Source organism: Bos javanicus, chromosome X (genome assembly GCF_032452875.1).
Source record: "Bos javanicus breed banteng chromosome X, ARS-OSU_banteng_1.0, whole genome shotgun sequence".
NCBI classification, from domain to species: Eukaryota; Metazoa; Chordata; class Mammalia; order Artiodactyla; family Bovidae; genus Bos; species Bos javanicus.
This window is the reverse complement of record NC_083897.1, coordinates 130141171-130162397: the sequence shown is the minus strand read 5'-3', so window position 1 is coordinate 130162397 and position 21227 is coordinate 130141171. Positions and strand designations below refer to the sequence as shown.

The 21227-nt window shown below is 49.0% G+C and overlaps 1 protein-coding gene across 5 annotated transcripts in view; it reads right to left on the bottom strand.

Moving 5' to 3' along the window:
* SH3KBP1 (SH3 domain containing kinase binding protein 1) overlaps nucleotides 1-20713 on the bottom strand; it is a 331797-nt gene extending 311084 nt beyond the window's left edge. Inside the window, exon 1 of one of the 5 annotated variants that reach the window (XM_061407992.1) lies at nucleotides 20302-20713. In XM_061407992.1, the coding sequence (XP_061263976.1) occupies nucleotides 20302-20305 (4 nt within the window). In that variant the 5' untranslated portion in view covers nucleotides 20306-20713. The remainder of the gene's footprint in view (nucleotides 1-20301) is intronic. The other 4 variants (XM_061407995.1, XM_061407987.1, XM_061407990.1 and 1 more) reach the window with 4 other exon arrangements.
* Nucleotides 20714-21227: the final 514 nt, after the last annotated feature.

The window sequence follows — 21227 nt, the reverse complement described above, 5'->3', positions numbered from 1 at the left end:
GGGGAAGGGTGGGTAGCACCTGAAAAACTTAGCAGAGTCCATCTACCTGCTGCTGCTGCTAAGTCGCTTCAGTCGTGTCCGACTCTGCAACCCCAAAGACGGCAGTCCACCAGGCTCCCCGTCCCTGGGATTCTCCAGGCAAGAACACTGGAGTGGGTTGCCATTTCCTTCTCCAGTGCATGAAAGTGAAAAGTGAAAGTGAAGTCGCTCAGTCGTGTCCGACTCTGTGCAACCCCATGGACTGCAGCCTACCAGGCTCCTCCGTCCACGGGATTTTCCATCTACCTGAGAGTTAGCCAATTAACATAAGTGAACTGAACACTACTAGCTCCCTGTTCTCTGGATGGAGTGAAAATGTGCTGGCACGTGAACCTTAGCAAGAACCACAAATAAGAATTGAGGAAGACCAGCAGTCCACCCAGTGAGGGAAGGGAGGCCAGGACTCCATCAGGGTTCATGTTGCCCATGAAAGAAGGACCTGTCCCCTCCCGGTGCACTGGGGGAGTCCTCCCAGTGGAGACCACGACATCTGCCTTGACTGTCTCTCGCCTGACCAGCGAGCTTGAGCCTAAGGGACAGGTGGGCTTTCCATGAGCCTGCCTGCTGACAAGTGGCCACATGAGCGGCCCCATTCGGTCTGAGACTTGCTCTCCTTGTAACATACCTCCCAATCATGTGACTGTGGGAAAGAACACACAAGGTTCCCATAAACTGTTTCCCAAAATAATCTGACAAGTCTTCAAACGCCAAACCAGTCTAGGTCAGTTTACAACTAAGATCATTTCTTAGGATTGCTGAGAACCCATCTGCGGTCCCTTGCACATGCGCCGGGTCGTCTACACTCCCCAGGGCGGAGCACCGCTGGGATGGGGTCTCGAGCTGAGCCACTCTGCTCTCCAGAGAGAGCCCTTTGGACAGTGACAACCCTCCCCTGGGCCACCAAGTGTCCACAGTGAACCCCTAGGGGGTTTCAGGGCTGGAGTGTACTGGATGCCCAAAACGTGACCCAGGTCTCCAAGCTGACTCAACAGTGAAATCAACACAAAACACATGACAAAAAAGCCCAAGCTTTTATTTTCTTTCGGGCCAGATGTAATCAACCCCATCTTCTATTTTCTTCCTCCCAAGGGGCAAACTCGTCTGTCATTTCCTGTCCTCGTCCCCCTGCTTCCTCATTACTCTCTTCTCGCTCAGCCCAGCTGTTCCCAGCCATCCTGACTCCCTGCTTGCCTTCGAGGCCACCCTTGACCCCCGCACCCTTGGGAGGGTAGCCCTAAGTGACAGTCCTAGCTGGATCATCAAGACTCCAGGGCAGGCCTACAAAGAAACAAGGTATCTGAGAATCTTCACCGTCTGCCAGGCTAAGAGAAATCTCCTTCTCAACTTCCTCAAACTCTGCAAAGATGGAAGCCATCTCCCACACAGGCTGCCACCAAAATGACTGCCCTTTGGCCTGACCGGATGTGGAAATCAGGAAGAACAATGCACCCAGTGTGGTCAGCAGAGCAGTGCCCACCCTCCCCCCTGGATGCTCACACTGTTATCCCTGGAACCTGAGAACACCTGAGAGGGACCTTCAAGTTGCAGATGGAATTAACGTTCCTAATCAGCTAACCTTAAAATACAGAGAGTAGCCCAGATTAACCAGTGGACCGAATATAATCCTGAGGCTCCTTAGAAGTCTAAACTGGGGGCAAAGAGAAGGTGGCAGTGACACAACATGAGGAGAACAGGACCCACTGTTGCAGGCTTTAAAGATGGAGAAAGGGGGCCATGAGCCAAGAAGATGAGTGGTCTCTAAATCCTGGAAAAGGCAAGGGAAGGGAATTTCCCCTAGAGTTCCCAGAAAGGAACTGGGAACACACCGATTTTAGTCCAGTGAGAGCCACATCAGACTTTTGACCTACAGAACAGTAAGACGATAAATTTGGGTTGCTTTAAGCCACTAATTTTGTGGAAATTTATTATGGCAGTGATAGGAAATAAATACAAGTGGCTATCAAACTTAAGTAAACTGTCCATGCAAAGTCCACAGCACTTTCCAGTTGCCTCTCTGGAAGGCCTGGCTCCGTGCCCTGGCTGCCACTGGCCTCCATTCTCTTAGACCTTTCCTCCAAAGAAACCAGTGCCCAGGGATGGCAAACACACATGGTCCTGTGTCACAGGGCCATTCTAAACGGAACAGTTCGCCTGTGCCATTTTTATGAGGTATCTGCTTGACACAGATCTCTAAAAAGAAAACCCACTCAGAGTTATTTCTGTAACTGAAGGTGGGCAAGAATGGGGATAGTAAAATGAGATTACTTAAGAAATGAGCAATGGAAGTTAAACCTATTCTTACCTATAACTGAATTCATCAATTCACAACTAAGTATGGTGATAACAATTTCCATTTGCGACCACCCCAATGCCACAGTGCGAGGGTGGGAGTCTCAGTGTGGCTTCCCAATGGCCTCAAAACTGTTGCATTCCCATCTGTGCCAGTTTTTGGTTTAACCAGTGCTATAAACTTACCAAGTGCCAGAATTCACTCTTTTCAACCTATTTTTCTTGTAACAAATACCCTAAATGCAAGCAGAATTCTCCCGAATAGAGGGTGGGGTAAGGAAGGGAAGCCACATGGCAGTCAGTCTCTATCTTTCCATAGATTTGGATCCTCCTTCCAACTGGCTGGGAGTGAGGGCTCAAACTCTAACAGCATCCAACTGGCAATGGTCTTGCTCAGTGATTCCTCTTCCCCAGGCTTGACAATAGTTAGGACTAACAACAGCTGGCCTAAAAATAAAAATCCATGATTTCCAATGCCAGAAAAGTGAGGCCATTTAAGCTCTATTTTTAGCAAGTCTTGGTTACCTGGGAAGCTGCATATGGCCCCTATAATTCTCCAAAGCATGAACGCATTAAAAGATTAAAGTGCCTGAGGAAAGTGGGTTGGGCCCCCAATGAGTGTTCTCACGCTTGACCCCTTCGGCTTCCACAGGGACTGGAAATCATGCTGCCATCTCTTCTCCACTAGCCATGGTGAAACTATCAAGCCAAGTGAGAGGGGAGTTTTCACCACCAATTTATGATATTGGAGATATTATGTTTTTGACAAGAGGGCATTTTCTAAGCAATTACTCCCTAGGGAGGAAGAAAAGCATCCAGAAGCAAAAAGTCAGAGACTGGGGTCGGGCTAACAATAAAGTCCAGCAAGACGAAAAGAGAAGAAAAACACTGTGTGGCTCAGGGCGTACAGGGGACCAGTGACACTTCCCTAAAATGCAGGATGAGAGCCCTGCAGAAATGCGCCTGCAGGCTCCCTTATCGCAGCTCCACTCTGCACAGCCCAGGGCACCTGCACGCACTTCATTATGTCCCCGGACGGAAGTGTGGCAAGCCTGAATGCAGACCACAACTGAGAAAGATCAAGGAGAAAATTGCTGGGGTGGACCCAGGGCAAGGAACCTCGGAGGAGCAGTAGAGCAAGCCAGCCTGCTAGCTGCCCCAAGGACAGAGCACGCCCTGCACCAAGAGCCACCACTGGTCTTCTCTTGACAAGTTCATTGTGACACAAGTGTCTACTAATGGCTGATCTAGAACCCCAGGAAGATGCATGCTGTGTGTGCAGTTGAAGGGGTCTGGGCCCAAGGGCTGTCATGCTGGCTAGATTCTACGGAAACCACGTCACAGATCATCATTATCCATTTTTTGAGGTCTTTCAAAAGAGAAATGCTTTCAAAAACATGAATACACCTTACAAAACAATAGGCCAATGGCAGAGAAGACTCTTAAGCAGCACTGACTCTCTCCCTGGCACTTGATCACATGCAATGTGCGGAGGAGACAGGAATAAGCGATGCCGTTAAAGATCAATTTCCGGCCCAGTTTGGGGAAATGAGACTCTGGCCTGAGAGTCATACATCATCCCTTGTTTATAGTCATTTGACAGATATTTTTCTTTTACTGCTCATTCTGGCTGAGACAACAGCCAGGTGCAGGGATACCAGCATGGAGGAGACAGCCATGGTCTTCAACTTGGCACTAAAGGAATGACAGTCCACGGAGCAAGATTTATGGGGTCCCTGTGGTCCCTGGTGGGGCCTCCTGAGCCAGCACATGCCCAGTGCCCTCTCCTCAAATGGTGACCCTTCTCCTGTGCATCCAGAAGCATTCATATTCGAGTCAGGGGTGGGGAGGAGGGAGGAAGGGGAAGGAGGGTGATGTCTAGCTACAACAAATCGGATGTCCTTGTGTTTTCCAGCAGATCAAGTAAAGCAAAGATAAATAAGATGTCTCATGATCTCTCCTCAAAAATAAATTACTCATGCCCAACTGGCAGCTTCTTCCCGTTCATAACTATAAACCCAGGGAAGTGATCTCCTGACTGGCACATGCGTGGATTAGTCCAGCCCAGCGTGCTCTTCCCTTTCACCTCCTAAGCAAGAACTCATCAGCTCCAGGCTGAGAGCCAAGATTCCCCAGGACCATGCCTGGGACAATACAGACAGAAGAGACCAGACAAAGACCTAGCAGAGACCAAGGAGGCAGGGCGGCGATAGGAAGGTGCCCACAATGGTGCTGTGGGAGCCAGCAGACTGAGTCTCATGGGGCCATGAGACTGGCAGGCTCCTCAGTCAGCACCACACAAAGTCTTCCCTACCTCACATAGCAAAGTTGGTGCACAGAAATTTGACATATTATCGACTTAGCAACTCCCCTCCCATTATCAGAAGGAAGCACTTGATGGCAGGAGAGAAAACAAAGAAGATTCCTAAAACTTTTAGACAGGGACCTGAGCTAACACAGAAATCAGACGAGGCCCTACCCTTCCCCTTGCCCCTCCCCCCGCACCCCACTCACCCACCTTGTCAAGGAGCAAGGACATTCGCTTTTCCACAGCACTCCCCACACTGGCCCTGGTTTTACTTCTCTATATCCCACCCCTAAAAGGGTTGACTCAGAACTCTCCAGTCATGCTGCACCTTTAAATATCTTTTCCTGCTACGGAAGTTCCACCACCTGGTGCTCTTGACAGGACCACTGATTTTAAAACAGCGACTCCCACGGTACATCCAGTCAAGAGCCAACACACACGTGTCAGCAGCCAAGGTCAACAATGGTCTAAAGAAAGTGCAGCAGATGCTGGTGGTGTTAGGTGCTCAAATGAAATCTCAGATGAGTAGGGAGAGCCTGGGATATTGGAAACTATTGGATTTCTCACTCGAGGGCCAGGCAAACACACGATGGGCCCAAGGTTATCAGATGAAAACCAACATATCAATCCTTCGGGGTGTAACTGGGACATCCAAAGGAGAGTGACCTGGAGTCCATCATTAAAGAGCAGTTCCATCTAGAGGAACTGGTGACCTGCAAAGTTTTAGCAACTTTGTCTGTAAAAGTACTTCTGCCCCATCAAGCAGAGACAATCTGGTTGTAATTTCAGGAGAGAATTCAAACTCTTGAGATTGGGGGTGTTTGAAGGCCCACTCAGTGGTCTCCTGGGGTGGAGACAGGCTACCCAAGAGCATGAGAACAAAGACACAAGCCTGATTAGCAACAGACTGTCAGTCCCGCTTGTGTCTGGGAGGCAACAGGGCATGGTAGGGAACACGACAAACTGAACCCCCATGCTGGCCCATCTGAACAGACGTACCACGACTGCAGCAAAACAAGAACAGCAGCCCAAGGTTTCCCCAAGACCCAGCATTTCAGAGCAGCTGGGGATCTAAAATGTCATGAGAAAACTCAATCTGAGTCTCAAACATGACATGAGTGGTTCCAGATTTGTAAAACACCTCAGGGCACTTTGAGACAGCTGGTATGACCCTCACAGCTCCAAAGATCCTGAGATTATTTTCTACACTGAATTTCCAGGACACCCCCCACAGCAAGGATCCTTCCCACAACCTTCTTACTCATTAGCCCAGTGTTCTCAGCCCCTGCTTTTGGTCCACACGACTGAGTCCAGTGCTCCATTTTAAGATGCTCTGAATTCACTGGAGAGATAAGTATTGATTTATGTTATTTCCACATTCTGACAGAAGATAAATTTTATCATTTCAGATGATTCAAACTGGGTTATTTTCCAAAATGTCTGTGTATCTCTTAACACTGATATAAATATTTGCAGTTTTCCACCAGAGAGACAGACTCAAGGACTGGAAATAGATCCCACCATAGTTCTCATGGTCCCTCCTCCTCTCGATGCTGTCTTAGTCTGGGGTGCTAGAAGAAGAATACCATAAACTAAGTTACTTAAACAAACATGTATTCCCGAAGGTTCTGGAGGGCTACAGTTCAAGATTACGGTGCCAGCATGTCAGGTTCTGGTGAGAAGCCTCTTCCTGGTTTCCTCATATGGTGGAGTGGGGTTGGGGACAGAGAGAGGAAGCAAGCTCTCTCTCTCTTCTTGCTACTGCTGCTGCTAAGTCGCTTCAGTCATGTCCGACTCTGTGCGACCCCATAGACGGCAGCCCACCAGGCTCCCCCGTCCCTGGGATTCTCCAGGCAAGAATACTGGAGTGGGTTGCCATTTCCTTCTCCAATGCATGAAAGTGAAAAGTCAAAGTGAAGTCGCTCAGTCGTGTCCGACTCTTAGCAACCTCATGGACTGCAGCCTACCAGGCTCCTCCGTCCATGGGATTTTCCAGGCAAGAGTACTGGAGTGGGGTGCCATTGTCTTCCCATGAAGGTTCCACTCCCATGATCTAATAACCTTCCAAAAGCCCCACCACCAAATTCCATCACATTTGGGATCAAGGGTTTCAACATACAAATTTTGTAGTAACAAAAACATTCAACATTCAGTTCGTAGCACATGCCCAAAAAATCTGTGAGGGGCAAAAGATACCAGGAAGGTATTTGATCAGTGCACCTACTGTGGGCACAAAATATATGATGAGGGGGTCTTCACACACAAGCGGGCTGTGGCAGTGTGCCAGCGTGGCCTTTTATTGTTGTCTATTTGTAACTCATCTGAGCCTCTACTCTGTGCCAATAAAAACATTCACCACGCATTTAATCCTAGTGATGCTAGTGGCGCTGTTAGCTTTTCTGAGGAAACTACAAGCATAACAACAGCGAAGTGGCCTTCGGGAAAGGAACGCGGCCAACAGAAGATGGACGGAGGACGCTCACTCGTGAGAGAAGACGTAGACCTCAAAAAGTTTTCTTTTGTGATTATTTAGATATGCAAACCCCCAGAACCACAAAGTACAAGAAAACAAAGTCCCATCTTCAGCAAGTTCACCAGCTCTGACAATTTAATACTTTCAAATATCCATGGGCACGAAATGGGAAAAAATGCAGTCATGTGATACAGTAGAGACTATCATCTCCAAGCATCCCTTTCCTCCTTTAGAAATGGAGCCCTTCCCTCCGTCCATGGTAGACATCATAATGCCCTCCCCAATTCCCAGAACCTGTGAGTATGTGATCTAACCTAGCAAAAGGGACTGTGCAGATGTGATTAAGCTTGAGATGAGGGGATCTTGAGATGAGGGGATTATCCTGGATGATCTGGAGGAGACCAGCATCATCACAAGGGTCTTTAAAGGATGGAAGAGGGAGGCTCAAGAGATAGAGAAGGAGATGTGATGATAGACACAGAGGTGGCCAAATGTTGAGCAACATGGGAGCTGCAGAAATGTTTATACTCTGGGAACACACATTGTGAAAACCAATTAGGCATTCTCTTCTAAAGCTCACATCCTCTCTTCAATGAATACGGTGTTCTCTCCTTCATTATTAGTTTGTTCAGTCCTTTGTTGGGAACATGCTGGTACAACCACTTTGGAAATCCACCAACTTGCAAGCCAGCAAAATCACTCCTCGTCATACACCTTTCAAGGACGTATTTCACACGGGCACCTGGAGACAATGATCAGAATGGTGACAGGACACGCATTCACAGTAGCAAAAACTGGAAGCAACGCAAAAGTCCATCACAAGTGAAACAAAAAAGCCACAATGGCACATTCAAACAATGGAAGATCAGACAGGGAAAAGAGATGAAGTACAAAACGAGAAACAGCCAGTCACAAGTCTCTGTGTGGTTTGCATGCTGGTTACATAAAATTAAAACCAAGCAAAACCAGACAAAATGTTTTTAGGAGATACATATGGAAATGATCAAACTAGTTCTTAAAAAGAAGGGAAATATGATTTTTTAAAAGGCTCCTGATGTTCATCTCCTCTCAAGAAGGCAGGGGGACAGGACGGAGCCACAGTGCACATTGAGGGGTGGGCTTATGAGGACTTATTTTCTACCAATGCTTGACACTGTCCACACCCACACGTGGTCTATGTGGATCAAATATCCTCTCAACTTTCAGAATCGGTTCTCATGCACAGCATGCCGTGAAAAGGCCTCAGAGAGCACTGTGTGAAGGAAGGATTCTCACATTGGTTTGAAGAGGGAAGAGATGAGATGACCAAGTAAAGTCAAAAGATTGCACCCCACATCAAGTGTGTGCACCCAGCCGCCTTGCGAGCAACAATGGCATCTCTGAAACATGTCATTGTGTCTCCTATTAGTGTTGATTGAGCTTTATTGGGTTAATTCATCCTTCATTTGTGAATCAGTTTATACTTCCAAATGAGCTTCAGGTTGATACTGCAGGTTTATATTTCCAAATGAGCTAAAAGCAAAAGGAGCATATATCTAGTTAAGTGCCTATTTTTCAAGCCGCATCATTATTACAAAGTTTTAGGCAATTAAAAAAGAATGAAATTCTGACACATGCTATAACATGAGTGAACCCTGAAGACACCACACTAGCTGAAATCAGCCAGATACAAAAGCACAAACGCTGTACGATTCCATTTAAATGAGGTCCCTGGAGTAGTCAAGCAAACAGAGACAGAAAGGAGAACACTGGTTGCCAGGGGCTGGGGAGCAGGAAATGGGGGTGGCTGTTGAAGGGGTGTGGAGTCTCTGTTTTATAAGATAGAAAGCGTTCTGTGGATGGCTGGTGGTGACACTTGTACAACAAGGTAAATGTACTTTATGCCACTGAACTGTCCACTTAGAAGCAGTTAGGATGGTACGTTTCACATTCCGTGTATGTCACCACGATAAAAAAAAAAAAATTTGATGGTAAATTTTCTGTCATGTATATTTTACTCCAAATAAATAAATAAACATTTTTTAAAGTTCAAGGCAAAGAGGGAGTCTTGAAATACCTCCCTGAAAGGAACTCCAGCCTTACTCATCTGAGAAACCCTGTTCTATTTGGTTTCTCTAAGCCTCCAGCAAGGAGGGAGTTTCAGAGACCAACTAACAACTGTTATCTCAGAGAGTTGTCTTCTAACTTGATGTGTGTTCCTCATATGGACACCTTTCCTTCTTTGGGGAGAAACAAAACTTGTTCAAACTAACACTGTCCAGTTTAACTGCTTATTTCATTGTGTGGTTCATGAAATGATCACATCACAATCTCCCAAGTAATTAGGGAAATGAGAATTAACCAAAATGTGTCATTGAGGGAAACTTTAGACATCCGTGTCCCTCTGGTTATATCAGCTCTCACACCTAAAAGGTACTAAATAAAGACTTGTAGAACCTAATCAAATTCCAATATAAATGGCAGTAATGAATCAACTGTCTTGTCTGTCCTGCAGTACAGTCTGGTTATGTTCATAACTTAAAAATGAAACAAAGTGAAAAAGGATTTGGTACCCATTAGTGATCAAGGCTTCCTAATACACTATCATGAAGTTTAGAACTTTCACAGACACTGGACACTTGGCCTTGAAAAGGCATCATAAATGTTCAGCTTCTTTTTGGCCGCCCACGAGCTAGCATCTGACGTGCACTTGGGTGGCTGGGGAGCAAATGCTTTACACAGTGCTGTCCATTCACTCATACTGATGCGTCAAGAAGGCAGAGTTCAAGATGGTTCATCCAGCCTGGATCCTGGGGTTCTAGCCACTCTTATCTGATGTCCTTTGAAGCTAAAAGTCCAATTTTTTCAAGACAGCATATGACAATGACATAAAGCTAAGCTAGGAAGTCACAGCAGGTTACAGTCACAACCTTTCCCTTGTCAGCATTAGACCTGGACCCACAGCCCAGCCAAAAGAGAAGGCCCATTGATGACCCAGCACCTTCAGAACACCATTTCCCCTGCAGTTCTGGGACACTAAAACCCTTTAAAAAGTCAGTCAGGGCGTAAAGTGGAAGGAGGGCAAGAGGAAGGATGGAAAGAAAGAGACAGTAGAGAAGGAAGCAAGTCTCCGAGGGTTTTACCTTTCCCTGTGTATATCCCGTCCTCTCATGCCTGAGCACTGAACCAGGATTCATCGTCTCCAAATGGCACAGTGCAACAGGTACACGCTGTGGAACAGCAAAGTCCCACCGGCAGTCTCCTTCAGAGACATCTCCCTCTCTCCCCGTCCCTGTGTCACTTACAGACACACACAGCACATATGGCACAGAAGGGATGACAAGCCATGTGAGCAGTTTCTTGAACTAAAATTGAAAGCAAACACAGGGATGGCACGCACCTTGCCAGTGCGCACGCAGTAATTGACCCTCATGGACGTATCGTCATTATCATCAGCATGGGCCATTCCAGTCACATGGAGGCTATGGAAACAAAGGACCGATGTGGAATGTCACCCTGCCTGCAATCTGGTTTCCTTAAATGATAAAAAGGAAAACGGTGTCCATCCCATCTTTATTTATAATATCAAGATTATGGAAGCAACCTAATGCTCAAATGGTAGGGAAATGGTTCCATAAGCTAGGATTCAGGAACTCACATATTCAGCTACTACAAACACCAGCTTTGGAGATGATTATGGCATAGGAAAAAAAAACAGGATGTACAATTATATATACTACATATATTAATATTATCTACAAGTATATAGTAAAAAGTCTAAAGATATATATGTTGGTGTTGTTTAGTAGCTAAGTTGTGTCTGACTCTTTGCAACCCCATGGACTGTAGCCCACCAGGCTCCTCTGTTGACAGGATTTCTCAAGCAAGAATACTGGAGTGGGTTGCCATTTCCCTCTCCAGGGCATCTTCCGGACCTAGGGATCAAAGTCACATCTCCCGCGTTGGCAGATGGATGCTTTACCACTGAGCCACTAGGGAAGCCCCTAAAAAGACACACACAAAGATACAATGAAAGTGCTTGTATTGGAGTACTGTATGAGCACTCAATTTAAATTGTCCTGCTTCCTATTTTCTGAACTCTATTATAGAGTTACTATTTATAACAAAAAAACTTTTCAGGGTTACAGAATGCTGGAACTAGAAGAAGACATATCCATCCTAGAATCTGCCTCTCCCCTCAGTCAGGGATGGAGCCCCCTGCACCACTGTTGGAGAAGAGGTTATCCTTTAAGACGACTGTCCTCACTGGCAGCGAACCGGTTGCCCAGTGTCTGCGGTGGAGTGGGAGCCATTTCTACACATCCTCACGTGGCCATCTTGACCTTAGAGGACACTAATACACAATGGCTTCATCCACGAAGGAGGTGTTGCTCTCAGCTGAAGATGCTGAGGCAGGGGCAGTACCCTATGGGGAAGGTTTATGGGAAGAACTGGGAGGGCTGTGAGACATGCCGGATTTCAGGAGAGAAAGGGGCTTTCGGGAGAGAATGTGGGCCTAGGGGGGAGGAGACCACAGAGTGGCGGGAGAGAACAGGGGGAGGGAAGAGAAGAGAGGGTTTGAAGGGGAGAAAGTTGGGGAGAGTTAGGGGACGGGCAGGACGAAGAGTGGGAAGAAAGGGAGCAGAAGGAGGAAGGAAGCGGGGTAAGAAGGGGAAGCACAAACAGAGGGTAAGGGGAGGTCCCCTTAGGAGGAGAGAAGGTGTGGACAGAGGGACCTGGAGGAGAATGGGACAGGGATGGGAGAGACGAGGTGGGGGGGCAGAGTGGAGGAGGCTGTGGGGAAGAGAGAAGGAAAGAAGTGGAGGGGGCAACAAAAGAGGCCTGAAGGGAAACGGGGAATGAGCAGGAGGTGGGTCTCGAATGGGTGGGTGGGCAGTGAGGGGAGAGAGAGGGCCGAGGGAAGAGAAAGGCTGGGGAGAGATGAGAGTGGGGTACAGAGAAGGTGTGGGGAGGGCTGGGGGAGAGAAGGAAAGGCGACCCAGTGAGGGGGAGAGCAAGAGAGGAGAGGAAGAGAAGAGAAAGGGTGGGAGGGTGGAGAGAGGGAGCCCAAGCACACAGCAGCCACAGTCCCCTGCCCCTTCCCCGCCATCACTTGGCTCCGGCGGTTAACTCGTCCGGCCAGGCGGTGGCTGCTTTTCACAACGTCTTCATTTCTTCCTCCATTTAAAAACCCACAGGTTCCCTAAAAGACCCAGACAATGTCACAACTGCACCCTGCCCCCACGGCGCGCTATCATCAACCCCTCCAAGTGCCCCCAGTCACATCCACGCTTTTTAAGTGGTGCCAACTCAAAAGGAGAAACCAAGTTCAGTTAGACAACTCTGGGTCTCAAAAGGTAAAAATAGCCGTGACTCACTCAGAAGCATAAGGGTGCCCAGCAAAGCCAGGAGCTGTCCCTCAGGGGGGTGGGGGGGGGGGGCGGGCTCATCTTTGACAGCTCTAGCACCACACCTCACACCCATCATCCCTTGGTCAAGACAGCCAGGAAGTGCGGGCAATGGGGCACCTTCACGCATCTGCATTTATAGTACCTGCCCCAACAGTGGCCCCCAGGCACCCCATCCCAGGGGCAGGGCTACACCCCAGTCAGGACTGTCCCAGCACCCAGCATTCACCTGGCACCAAGGAGGCCCTCCTTAAGAACTCACACGGGACTGGAACCAGGCACTCCCTCCCCTCACAGATGTGGGCACACACCACGCACTCGTGTGTCTCCAGGGTGACACCAACTCCAGGGGACTCAGAGTCACCCTATGGGAACCCGGAATTGGGATTTAACTGGGCGAGCACGTAAACTACCCAAGCAGAAGAAGGCAGCATCCAGAAGGGCCTGCCACAGAAGATGCAGATCCACAGAGAGGCTGGCTACGGGGTGGGGAAAGCAAGCCAGAGCAGACCTTCCCAGCGCTCACCCAAAACAAGGTTCAAGCACCTCCTTCTAGCCCCAGGCACAAAAAGGAGAACTAGCTGGAATAATTAGAGAGGACACTAAGCTAATTAAAGACTTTTCACCCGGGGAGTGGGTATGCGATGGATAAAACTGGTGCAGCCCCAGAGGACCAGACCTAGAACTGGGCCCCAAGTTTTCTAAGTCTAGAGGAGTCCAGAAAAATCCAGCAAAAACACCAGGGCTGATGTTTGAGCACTAACTGTTAAGAAGTGGAAGTTTAAAGACCCAGTATTTTCAACTGTCTATATATGCTACACTTGGGTGCTTAAGGGCTTAGATTTGTTATGCAAAATGAGTAATTAATCAGCACTGAAATATTTATAGTCTTTCATCCAAGACACTGAGGAAGAAACAGCAGTATGAACTGAACAGCACTCATCTTGCTCTCTATCCCCTGCGTCTAGGCACAGACCAGCCTCCTGCAGTGGCCCCACCACTTCCCTGGCCCCTGTAAGGAAATAAGCGAAGGCCTTTACAGAGCTTTTCTTGCCAAGTGAATACTGCTCAGGGAGGACAAATATCCCAGGATTTTTTTGTTATCAGTGTTTTTTCCTCCTGAGCCTAACTATAAGCATAGTTTACCAGTGAGGTAAGGCCCACAAGCTGCATTTTGCTTTGCTTAAGTGCCCCCTAATGTGAACTACAGGACTGCCTGTAAGGTATTTATCCATAAAATAATGATCGAGTTGAAAAACAAGTGCTTATCACCAACCAGTTGCCAGTGTACCTTTGCCAGCTGAAGGGACATAAGCAAAGAAATGTGGCATTCCATCAACCCCCCACGTGTGGATTCCAGAGACCAGTCTGGCACCACAGTGTATTCTCCCATGACTGAAATACTCTTAATGGACCCCAGTAATTGCAAAGGAAGTTGCCCAAGCCACTGACTCACAAGTGCTTCAGGATACAGAAGGTAAGTCGCAATTCTCCCACAGGATGAAAGAGATGGATCCAAGGGAGCTGCCTGGAGGGACAAAGCAAAACTGAAGTACCCCACCCCCCAAAGAAAATATCAGCAAAAACCATTATAAAAAACAACAAAACCATACTTTCTCTTTTCCTGTATTTCTTTGGAATCTTAGCTGGGATCCTTGGGCTTCTACCAAGTGTTCCACTGAAACGGCTGCGTGGTCCAGGAACACCCCTCCAGGGGATGGGGCATGGACTCTAACCTTCCAGTCACAAACTTACAGGGAGGAGTGATGAAGAGTTTTCAAAACAGACAGCAGCACTGGTTGCACAACGCCGTGAATGCACTTCATGCCACGAAGCTGTGCACTCACAAATGGTTAAAATGGCAAATTCTGTTAAATATGTTACACCATAATTTCACAAATAACATGATATACAGACACTGAATTGCATGCTTTAGATGGGTGACCTATATGATATGTGAATAATATCTCAATAAAGCTGTTTTTAAAAAACTTCTCAAGGAAACAGGCTGTAGAAAGCTCCTCACATTGCTGGTGGGGGCAACAGGGCTGGGGGGAGGGGAGATCAGTAGCCTGATATTTACTGAGCACCGATACAGGTGGCTGGTTCTCTCTCAGTGAAAGAGAGCTGGGTTCTGCACCTGGGGGCCCAGGTCACATTGCCTCTTGGAGCCTCAGTTCCACATCTGATGGTGTGGTCGATGGCTGCCAAAGGCCCCACCAGCACTCCAAAACCAGGCACCAATAGGTGGGCAGCAGCAGGACCATTATCTGTCACCTGGCATCTAAGAACATCCCAGCAGGAAGGCAAAACATCAGAGGAGCCACACATGGGAGAGGGAAGTTCAACAACTTCACAATCCAGGTAAGGATAGAAGCAGGGTAAGCTGTGTGAAGACACTTTCCACTCAAAGGACAAAACAGTGATGAAGTGCCAAAGTCCTGCTCTCCATCGACTTCTTGGTCCATTCATAAAACAAAGGCTGTGGCCAGAGAGGAAAATCTTAGGTTCCAGAGCAGCTAGGATGAAGGAAGGGAACAGTGTTTGACCATCTGTGTAACACCCAGAGCTGGCCTCCCCAGCACTTGGGGCCGAATAAGTGTGGAGGAGACTGTGGTGCGCTGCAGGAGGTGAAGCAGCATCTCTGGCCTCTGCCCACCAGATGCCAGCAGGCTGGCTTCCCCCACCAGCTGCCACCCCCAGACACTGCCACATGTCCCCCCACGGGTTGGGGGCAGAATTGCCCCTGGTTGAGAACCACTGCCAGAGAGAACTTGCTATCTTAAACTTGTAGCTCTTTGTTGAAGTCATGTGACACATGCGGCATTACTGTTCTTCACCCGCTGCTGTGCAGGCCACTGGGAACTGTCAGCAAATAGACCTTGTCAGCACCCTGTGCCTGAGGGATTTTATAGAACTGCGCACATACTCCTGGCAGCCAATAGCCTCAGAGAATTTCAAGTAGTAGCTGCACTTGGGTGAGAGGGTTATTCATTTATTCATTCGTTCACTAACATATGGCACTTACCCTATGCCAGGCAATGAGCCAGGATGATGCAGTTGGGGACACCCAGCTAGAGATGAACAGACTTAACACAAGATGAAGTGTTGTAAAACAACCTTTGGAGCAGGCCTCAAAAGAGGAATAAAAGGGTGGTAGGCTGAATAATACTCCACCAAAGAGGTCCACATCCTAATCCCCAGAACCCATGAGTATGCTACCTTCCATGGCAAAGGGGCTTGGCAGATGTGATTAAGTTAAGGATCTTGAGATGGGTAGGGTATCCTCAATTATCTAGGTGGGCACAGTATAATACAACAGTACTTATAAAATGAAGGCAGGAGGGTCAGAGAAAGAGAGGAGGAAACATGAGGACAGAAGCAGAGGTGAGTGATGCGGCCACAAGCCAAGGAATGCAGGCTGTCTTTAGAAGCTGGAAAAAGCAGGGGAATGATTTCATTTCTCAATACTGAGTCATAACTCCAGGAGAGGTTTGTTCCAAACTAGGAGCACATTCTCCTCCTTCTCTGAGGTCCTGTATCAGTTATAATGGCATATTATTTTATGACCAGAGCGCCCACAAACCCATGTTCTCTGGACCTCAGCCTTCTCATCTGCAAGGCAATGAGGTTCTACACTTGACCTTGACCATGCATCAAAACCCCTGGAGGGCTCATTAATGCATTAATGCTCTCGCCTTCCTGACTCAGTGAGGGCCAGAGAACTGGTATTTCAAACAGGATCCCAGGAGGCTGAAGCTGCTGACTGGGGGACCACACTCTGAGTACCATTGTATGAGAGATCCTCCTCCTCTCACATTGAAAGGATTCCAGTACTTTCCTGCATTCCATCTCTCCCATTAACAGCTGTGCTGCTTCTTGGTTTTCAGCAGCTTACTCTATCCCTCCGGAATGATTCCAGGTGGAGTGTGCAAGTTGTTCACTCTGTAAAGGCTAAACAACAGCCCCTAGATGGGCTGATATTAAGGAAGTCACCCCCAAATATACCTAGATGGCTCTTATCTCCCCACCACCAAGTCCTACTCTCCGCCCCCACTCATCACGTAGTTGACAAGACCACTCAGTATCAAGTGAGAACACAGATGAAGCAGGAACTTGTCCAAACCACCAAAGTCACCCAATGTCCCTGGGTCCTGGCTTCTAGGACCAACTCTGGCTTCTTCACCAATCCCAGCCTTACTCTGGTTTTCCCCGCTTCTAAGTAAGGTTACTAAGGCACCCAATCAGGACTCACTCCTGCTTCCTAACAGCTCCTAATCCAGAGGAAACCTCTCTCACTGCGATACCCCTGGCATGCCCACAGCGCAGGGCTGTTCCACTGCAGGTGGTCCTGGGGGGTGAGGGAGAGGAGGGCAGTGATGGTTCCTATCCAACTTTCAGATTTCAACTCAATCTCCTCAAAGATGCTGTCCTTAACCCTCCACAACCTAATTCAGATCCCACCTCTCTAATCTCCTTTCACAAGACCTACCAGGGTTTATAATTACATATTGTTGTAAGTATTGGACTCTAGCCTACCTCTCCCACTAGAATGAGAAACCCAAGCTTGCAGGTCTGTGTGCTGTGTGTCTGTTCCTAGCACAATGCTGGGCACAAAGCAGGAGGTCAATAAATATCGGAGGGATAGATGGATAAATAGACAAATACTGACCACTGTGTGCAACTGGCTTTAAAACAATTACAAATACAAATGGTGACCAGAGAATATCAATAACACAGTAAGAACTAGAGCTGTCAGAGAAGAAACAAGCAAGATCTGTGCAAGCAGGAGGTAGCTGTGATGGCTAGAAGAGGATAAAGTAAAGGTCATTATAGATAAGAAGTGGAGCCTTCCATCTCTAACTCGAGCCTATTTATTGAACATATTGTATTCATTTCAGCTTTAGTTGATTTAACATAAAGCAGTCTGCTGCTGCTGCTGCTAAGTCACTTCAGTCGTGTCCGACTCCGTGTGACCCCATAGACGGCAGCTCACCAGGCTCCCCCGTCCCTGGGATACTCCAGGCAAGAACACTGGAGTGAGTTGCCATTTCCTTCTCCAATGCATGAAAGTGAAAAGTGAAAGTGAAGTCGCTCGGTGGTGTCCGACTCTGTGCGACCCCATAGACAGCAGCCCACCAGGCTCCTCTGTCCACGGGATTTTCCAGGCAAGAGTACTGGAGTGGGGTGCCATTGCCTTCTCCGTAAAGCAGTCTACCAACACTAATACAATACACTAACGACAGTCCACACTTTGTTGTTACTCTGGGATTCTTTAAACAGAAATCCTTCATGGGGCTTGCAGATCCTCCACGACTCACAGATTTGGGCTGTAATAATATTTGTGCAGTTGTAATTACAAGAGCCTTTCCCTGCATTTACTGAAGGCATCTTCCTGCAAACTCAGATGGCACATTCTGAGTGCACTTTTTAAGAGGCTATTTCACAACTAACTGGCTTCATTTCAGGGTTTGGGATTTGATGCTTTGCAGTTGTTTTTCAGATCAAAGACTATGTAATACAGCTTTATTGTGTTATCCATCATGGGAAAAATCATTATCAGACTCGATAAGAACGGAAGCGTATCAAATTAATAAACTGGACAAATCTTCTGAAAACCAAAGTGATATGGGGAACTGGAAAGGGGGGTGTGCCTGTGTGTACACACACCTGCTTCAGAAACAACACTGTTAGGTGGCTCCGTCAGAAGACATACAGCATCAATTGTTAAATAACTCTGCTTCATCACAAATACACTGCTGAAAAAACTTTAGAAAACAGCATGTGATCTTTACCCCCAAAGTACTTTCAGCATCTCAAATCTCACTCTAAACATTTTAATGAATTAAATGACAGTGTCCATTTTACTTTTAGCACTGCTAAGTATTAACACCTGAAATAACTGAAAATCACTTTCAGCGCCCCCTCTCCCTTTTGTAATGATTACAGTAAAAAAGATTAACCTTAAAGGGCTATAAACTGCAGAAGCACTTTCTATTTTCTTAGGAGGTTCTGGATAATGAAAATAGTTCAGACTTGAAAGATAAATTACAGGTCTGTTTCTTAAAAAGAACTCAGTCCTCTTCCCACTGAGATACAGAAAACACAGTCCAGCCATGAAAGAAGATGCTTGGATCAAACATCTTTGTGTGTGTATGTGTGCAATCCTTTAGGTGACCCACCCAAAAGGACAGATGATCAAAATAGCATTTGGGGTTACCTCAGGAGAAACCAATCTGTTGTGAAAGTAATGGGTGATGTTTCAAGTATATACTTTGTTAACGAACTAAATTATCTTATTAGGTGCCAAAGCAAAACAAGAGTGCCAAGCTAAGTGTTTTGCCTTCCACTACCCCCTCATTCATTCATTCATTCATTAAATATTTATTTAGGGACTACGCTGTGCCAGGCACCAAAGAAAACAGTGCTGAACAAAACAGCACAACACAGCAACGTCCCCATGTTCATGGAGCTTACTGTAGGGGACAGAATGTTAAACTCAAATAAATACGTAATAGTGCTATTTTTTTAAAAGTGCTATAGGAGAAAGGGTAACAGAAAGGAACTAAATTAAACTAGGAGTGGTGCAGGGATCAGAGAAGGGCACTAAGAAAAAAGTGACATTGAAGTTGAGAAGCCATCAGATCGTCATCACTTCTGGAAAAGGAAACCCATTTCTGGAAAATGACCACAAATGGGATTTGAACTCTCAGCAACTGCCCAGGTTAAACCTCTCCTTTTCCAGTGCATCTGTCTTCACCACTAACTACTGGCCATTCACTGTCTGACTCACCTACCTAAATACTATGACCTGAACCCAGAAAGGTCTCACTTCATTATGATATATTAAAATCTACAGTCTTCCTATACTTGGCCTAGAAACACCTCAAAGTAATGTGCCAGAGGCATGAAAAACAGACTGCCTACCACCAAGAATATTACCTGGGTGGCCCAAACGTTTAACAGCCCTGGCAATCTCAAGTCCATTGCCCAATAAAGTGCCAGTTCGTCTGGGCACCGTGGCTTCAGTACTCTGGGGTCTATACCAGATGGGACCCAGGGGACCTAACAGTTTGTTGGCTACTTAGAACTGATCTTTGACCAGTAAATCAAGGACTATATCACCCTTTCCAGTTCCCCAACCCTGCAGACTTAGAGGGTGTGGGAAGTGGCCTTTGAGCATCACCAAGCAGAGAGCTTGCCAGACTGGAGGGAGGCAGGCTGGCAGAGAGGGGGTCAGGGCTGGGAGGAAGAGGGACGTCAAGGGAGGCGGGTCAAGGCGCTACAGACCCTAGGACTGCACGCCAGCCCGGGTAATGGGGCGTTTCCCGCCACCCCCCACCACCACGTCAGCCCCCGGCAAAGGCACCCGGGCCCCCGCCGCCTCTGCAGCGGGGCCAGGCGGGAACCGCAAGCGGCGCGCAGGGCCGGAGCCCACCAGCTCCCTGTACCCCCGCCCTCAGCGCAAGGAAGGCGCGCTGGGGGCGAGAAAATGGCCAAGACAAAACTCTCCCCGCCCACCCGAAAAGCCAACCACACCCCCTGCATCCCTCCGCGCCAGCCGCCCCGGGCCGGCCCCCGCGCTCCTCCACCCAGGCCCCCGCGGGGTTCCAGTGGGCGCCCGGCGGGCTCGGCAGGGACGCGGGCGCGAGTGGGAGTGAACAGGAGCGCGCGAGGCAGGCAGGGTGCCCACCCCGGTGTCACTCGCCGGGGCCCTGCCCCTAGGGCGCCCTCCTCAGCCCCACAGTCCCGGGACAGGCGCGCCGCCCCAGGCTGCAGTGAGCACCCGTTCGCCCCCCACTCACCCATTGGCGTCGAGCCGGGCCGGGCCGCCGAGGCAGCGTGAAAGTTAGCGGAGGCGGACGCGGGGGTCAAGGCGCCGGGACCTGGGCGCGGGATTCGGAGCGCTGGTATATGGGCGCGGGGGTCGGGCGGCTGGGTCGGCTTTTTCCTCTGTAGCGGCGGCCGCGGCGGCTCAAAGCCGCCCGCTGCTGCCTCTGCTGCTGCTGCTGCTGCTGCCCCGGGGCGACTCCTGCTGCTGCTGCATCGCGACCCGCTGCGCCCGGCTGCGCCGGGTTTCCTGCTCCCCGCTAGTGGAAATTGCGAAAAAAAAAAAAAAAAGCGCCACCCAGCCCAGCGCCCAGCAGTCGCGGCCGCGCAGCCCGCTCTCCCCTCCTCCTCACCACCGCCGCCGCCGCCGCCGCTCCTGCGGCTCCGCCTGCCGGGGACGCGCGGCCGCCAGGGCGGGGGCGGGGCTGGAGGGGCGGGGCCAGTGGGGCGGAGCCTTCGAGGGACCGGGCTGGCGCCCGGGGCGTCTCTGTGACTGCTGCGCTCCGGCGCCCCCCTCACCGCCTGCTGGGGAGGGACCCAGCTCTGCGAGGCTGCCCCCCACCCTTGGCGGCTCCGCTAACGCCCCGGGAAATGCCGCGAGACTCCTCGAGACCAGAGGAGGGGAGGAAGGGTCTGAGGGGAGGGGGCGTCCAGGTGGAGGGGCACGTGGAAAGGAGATGGAAAAAGCCGATCCCAAAGGTGCGACGTGAGGTGGAGGACAGGTTGGGGGAGGGGAGACCGTGGGCAGGTGAGGGGCTGAACACCTGCTGAGGGTGATGACAGGTAATCCTGGGGTGTCGCGGCAACCCAGAAGGCTTCACAGAGGGGGCTGTTAGGAAGGAGAAGGGGTTTATTCTACGGAGGGAGAGAAACGCTGTTTCCCTTCAGTGCAGCGTGGGAA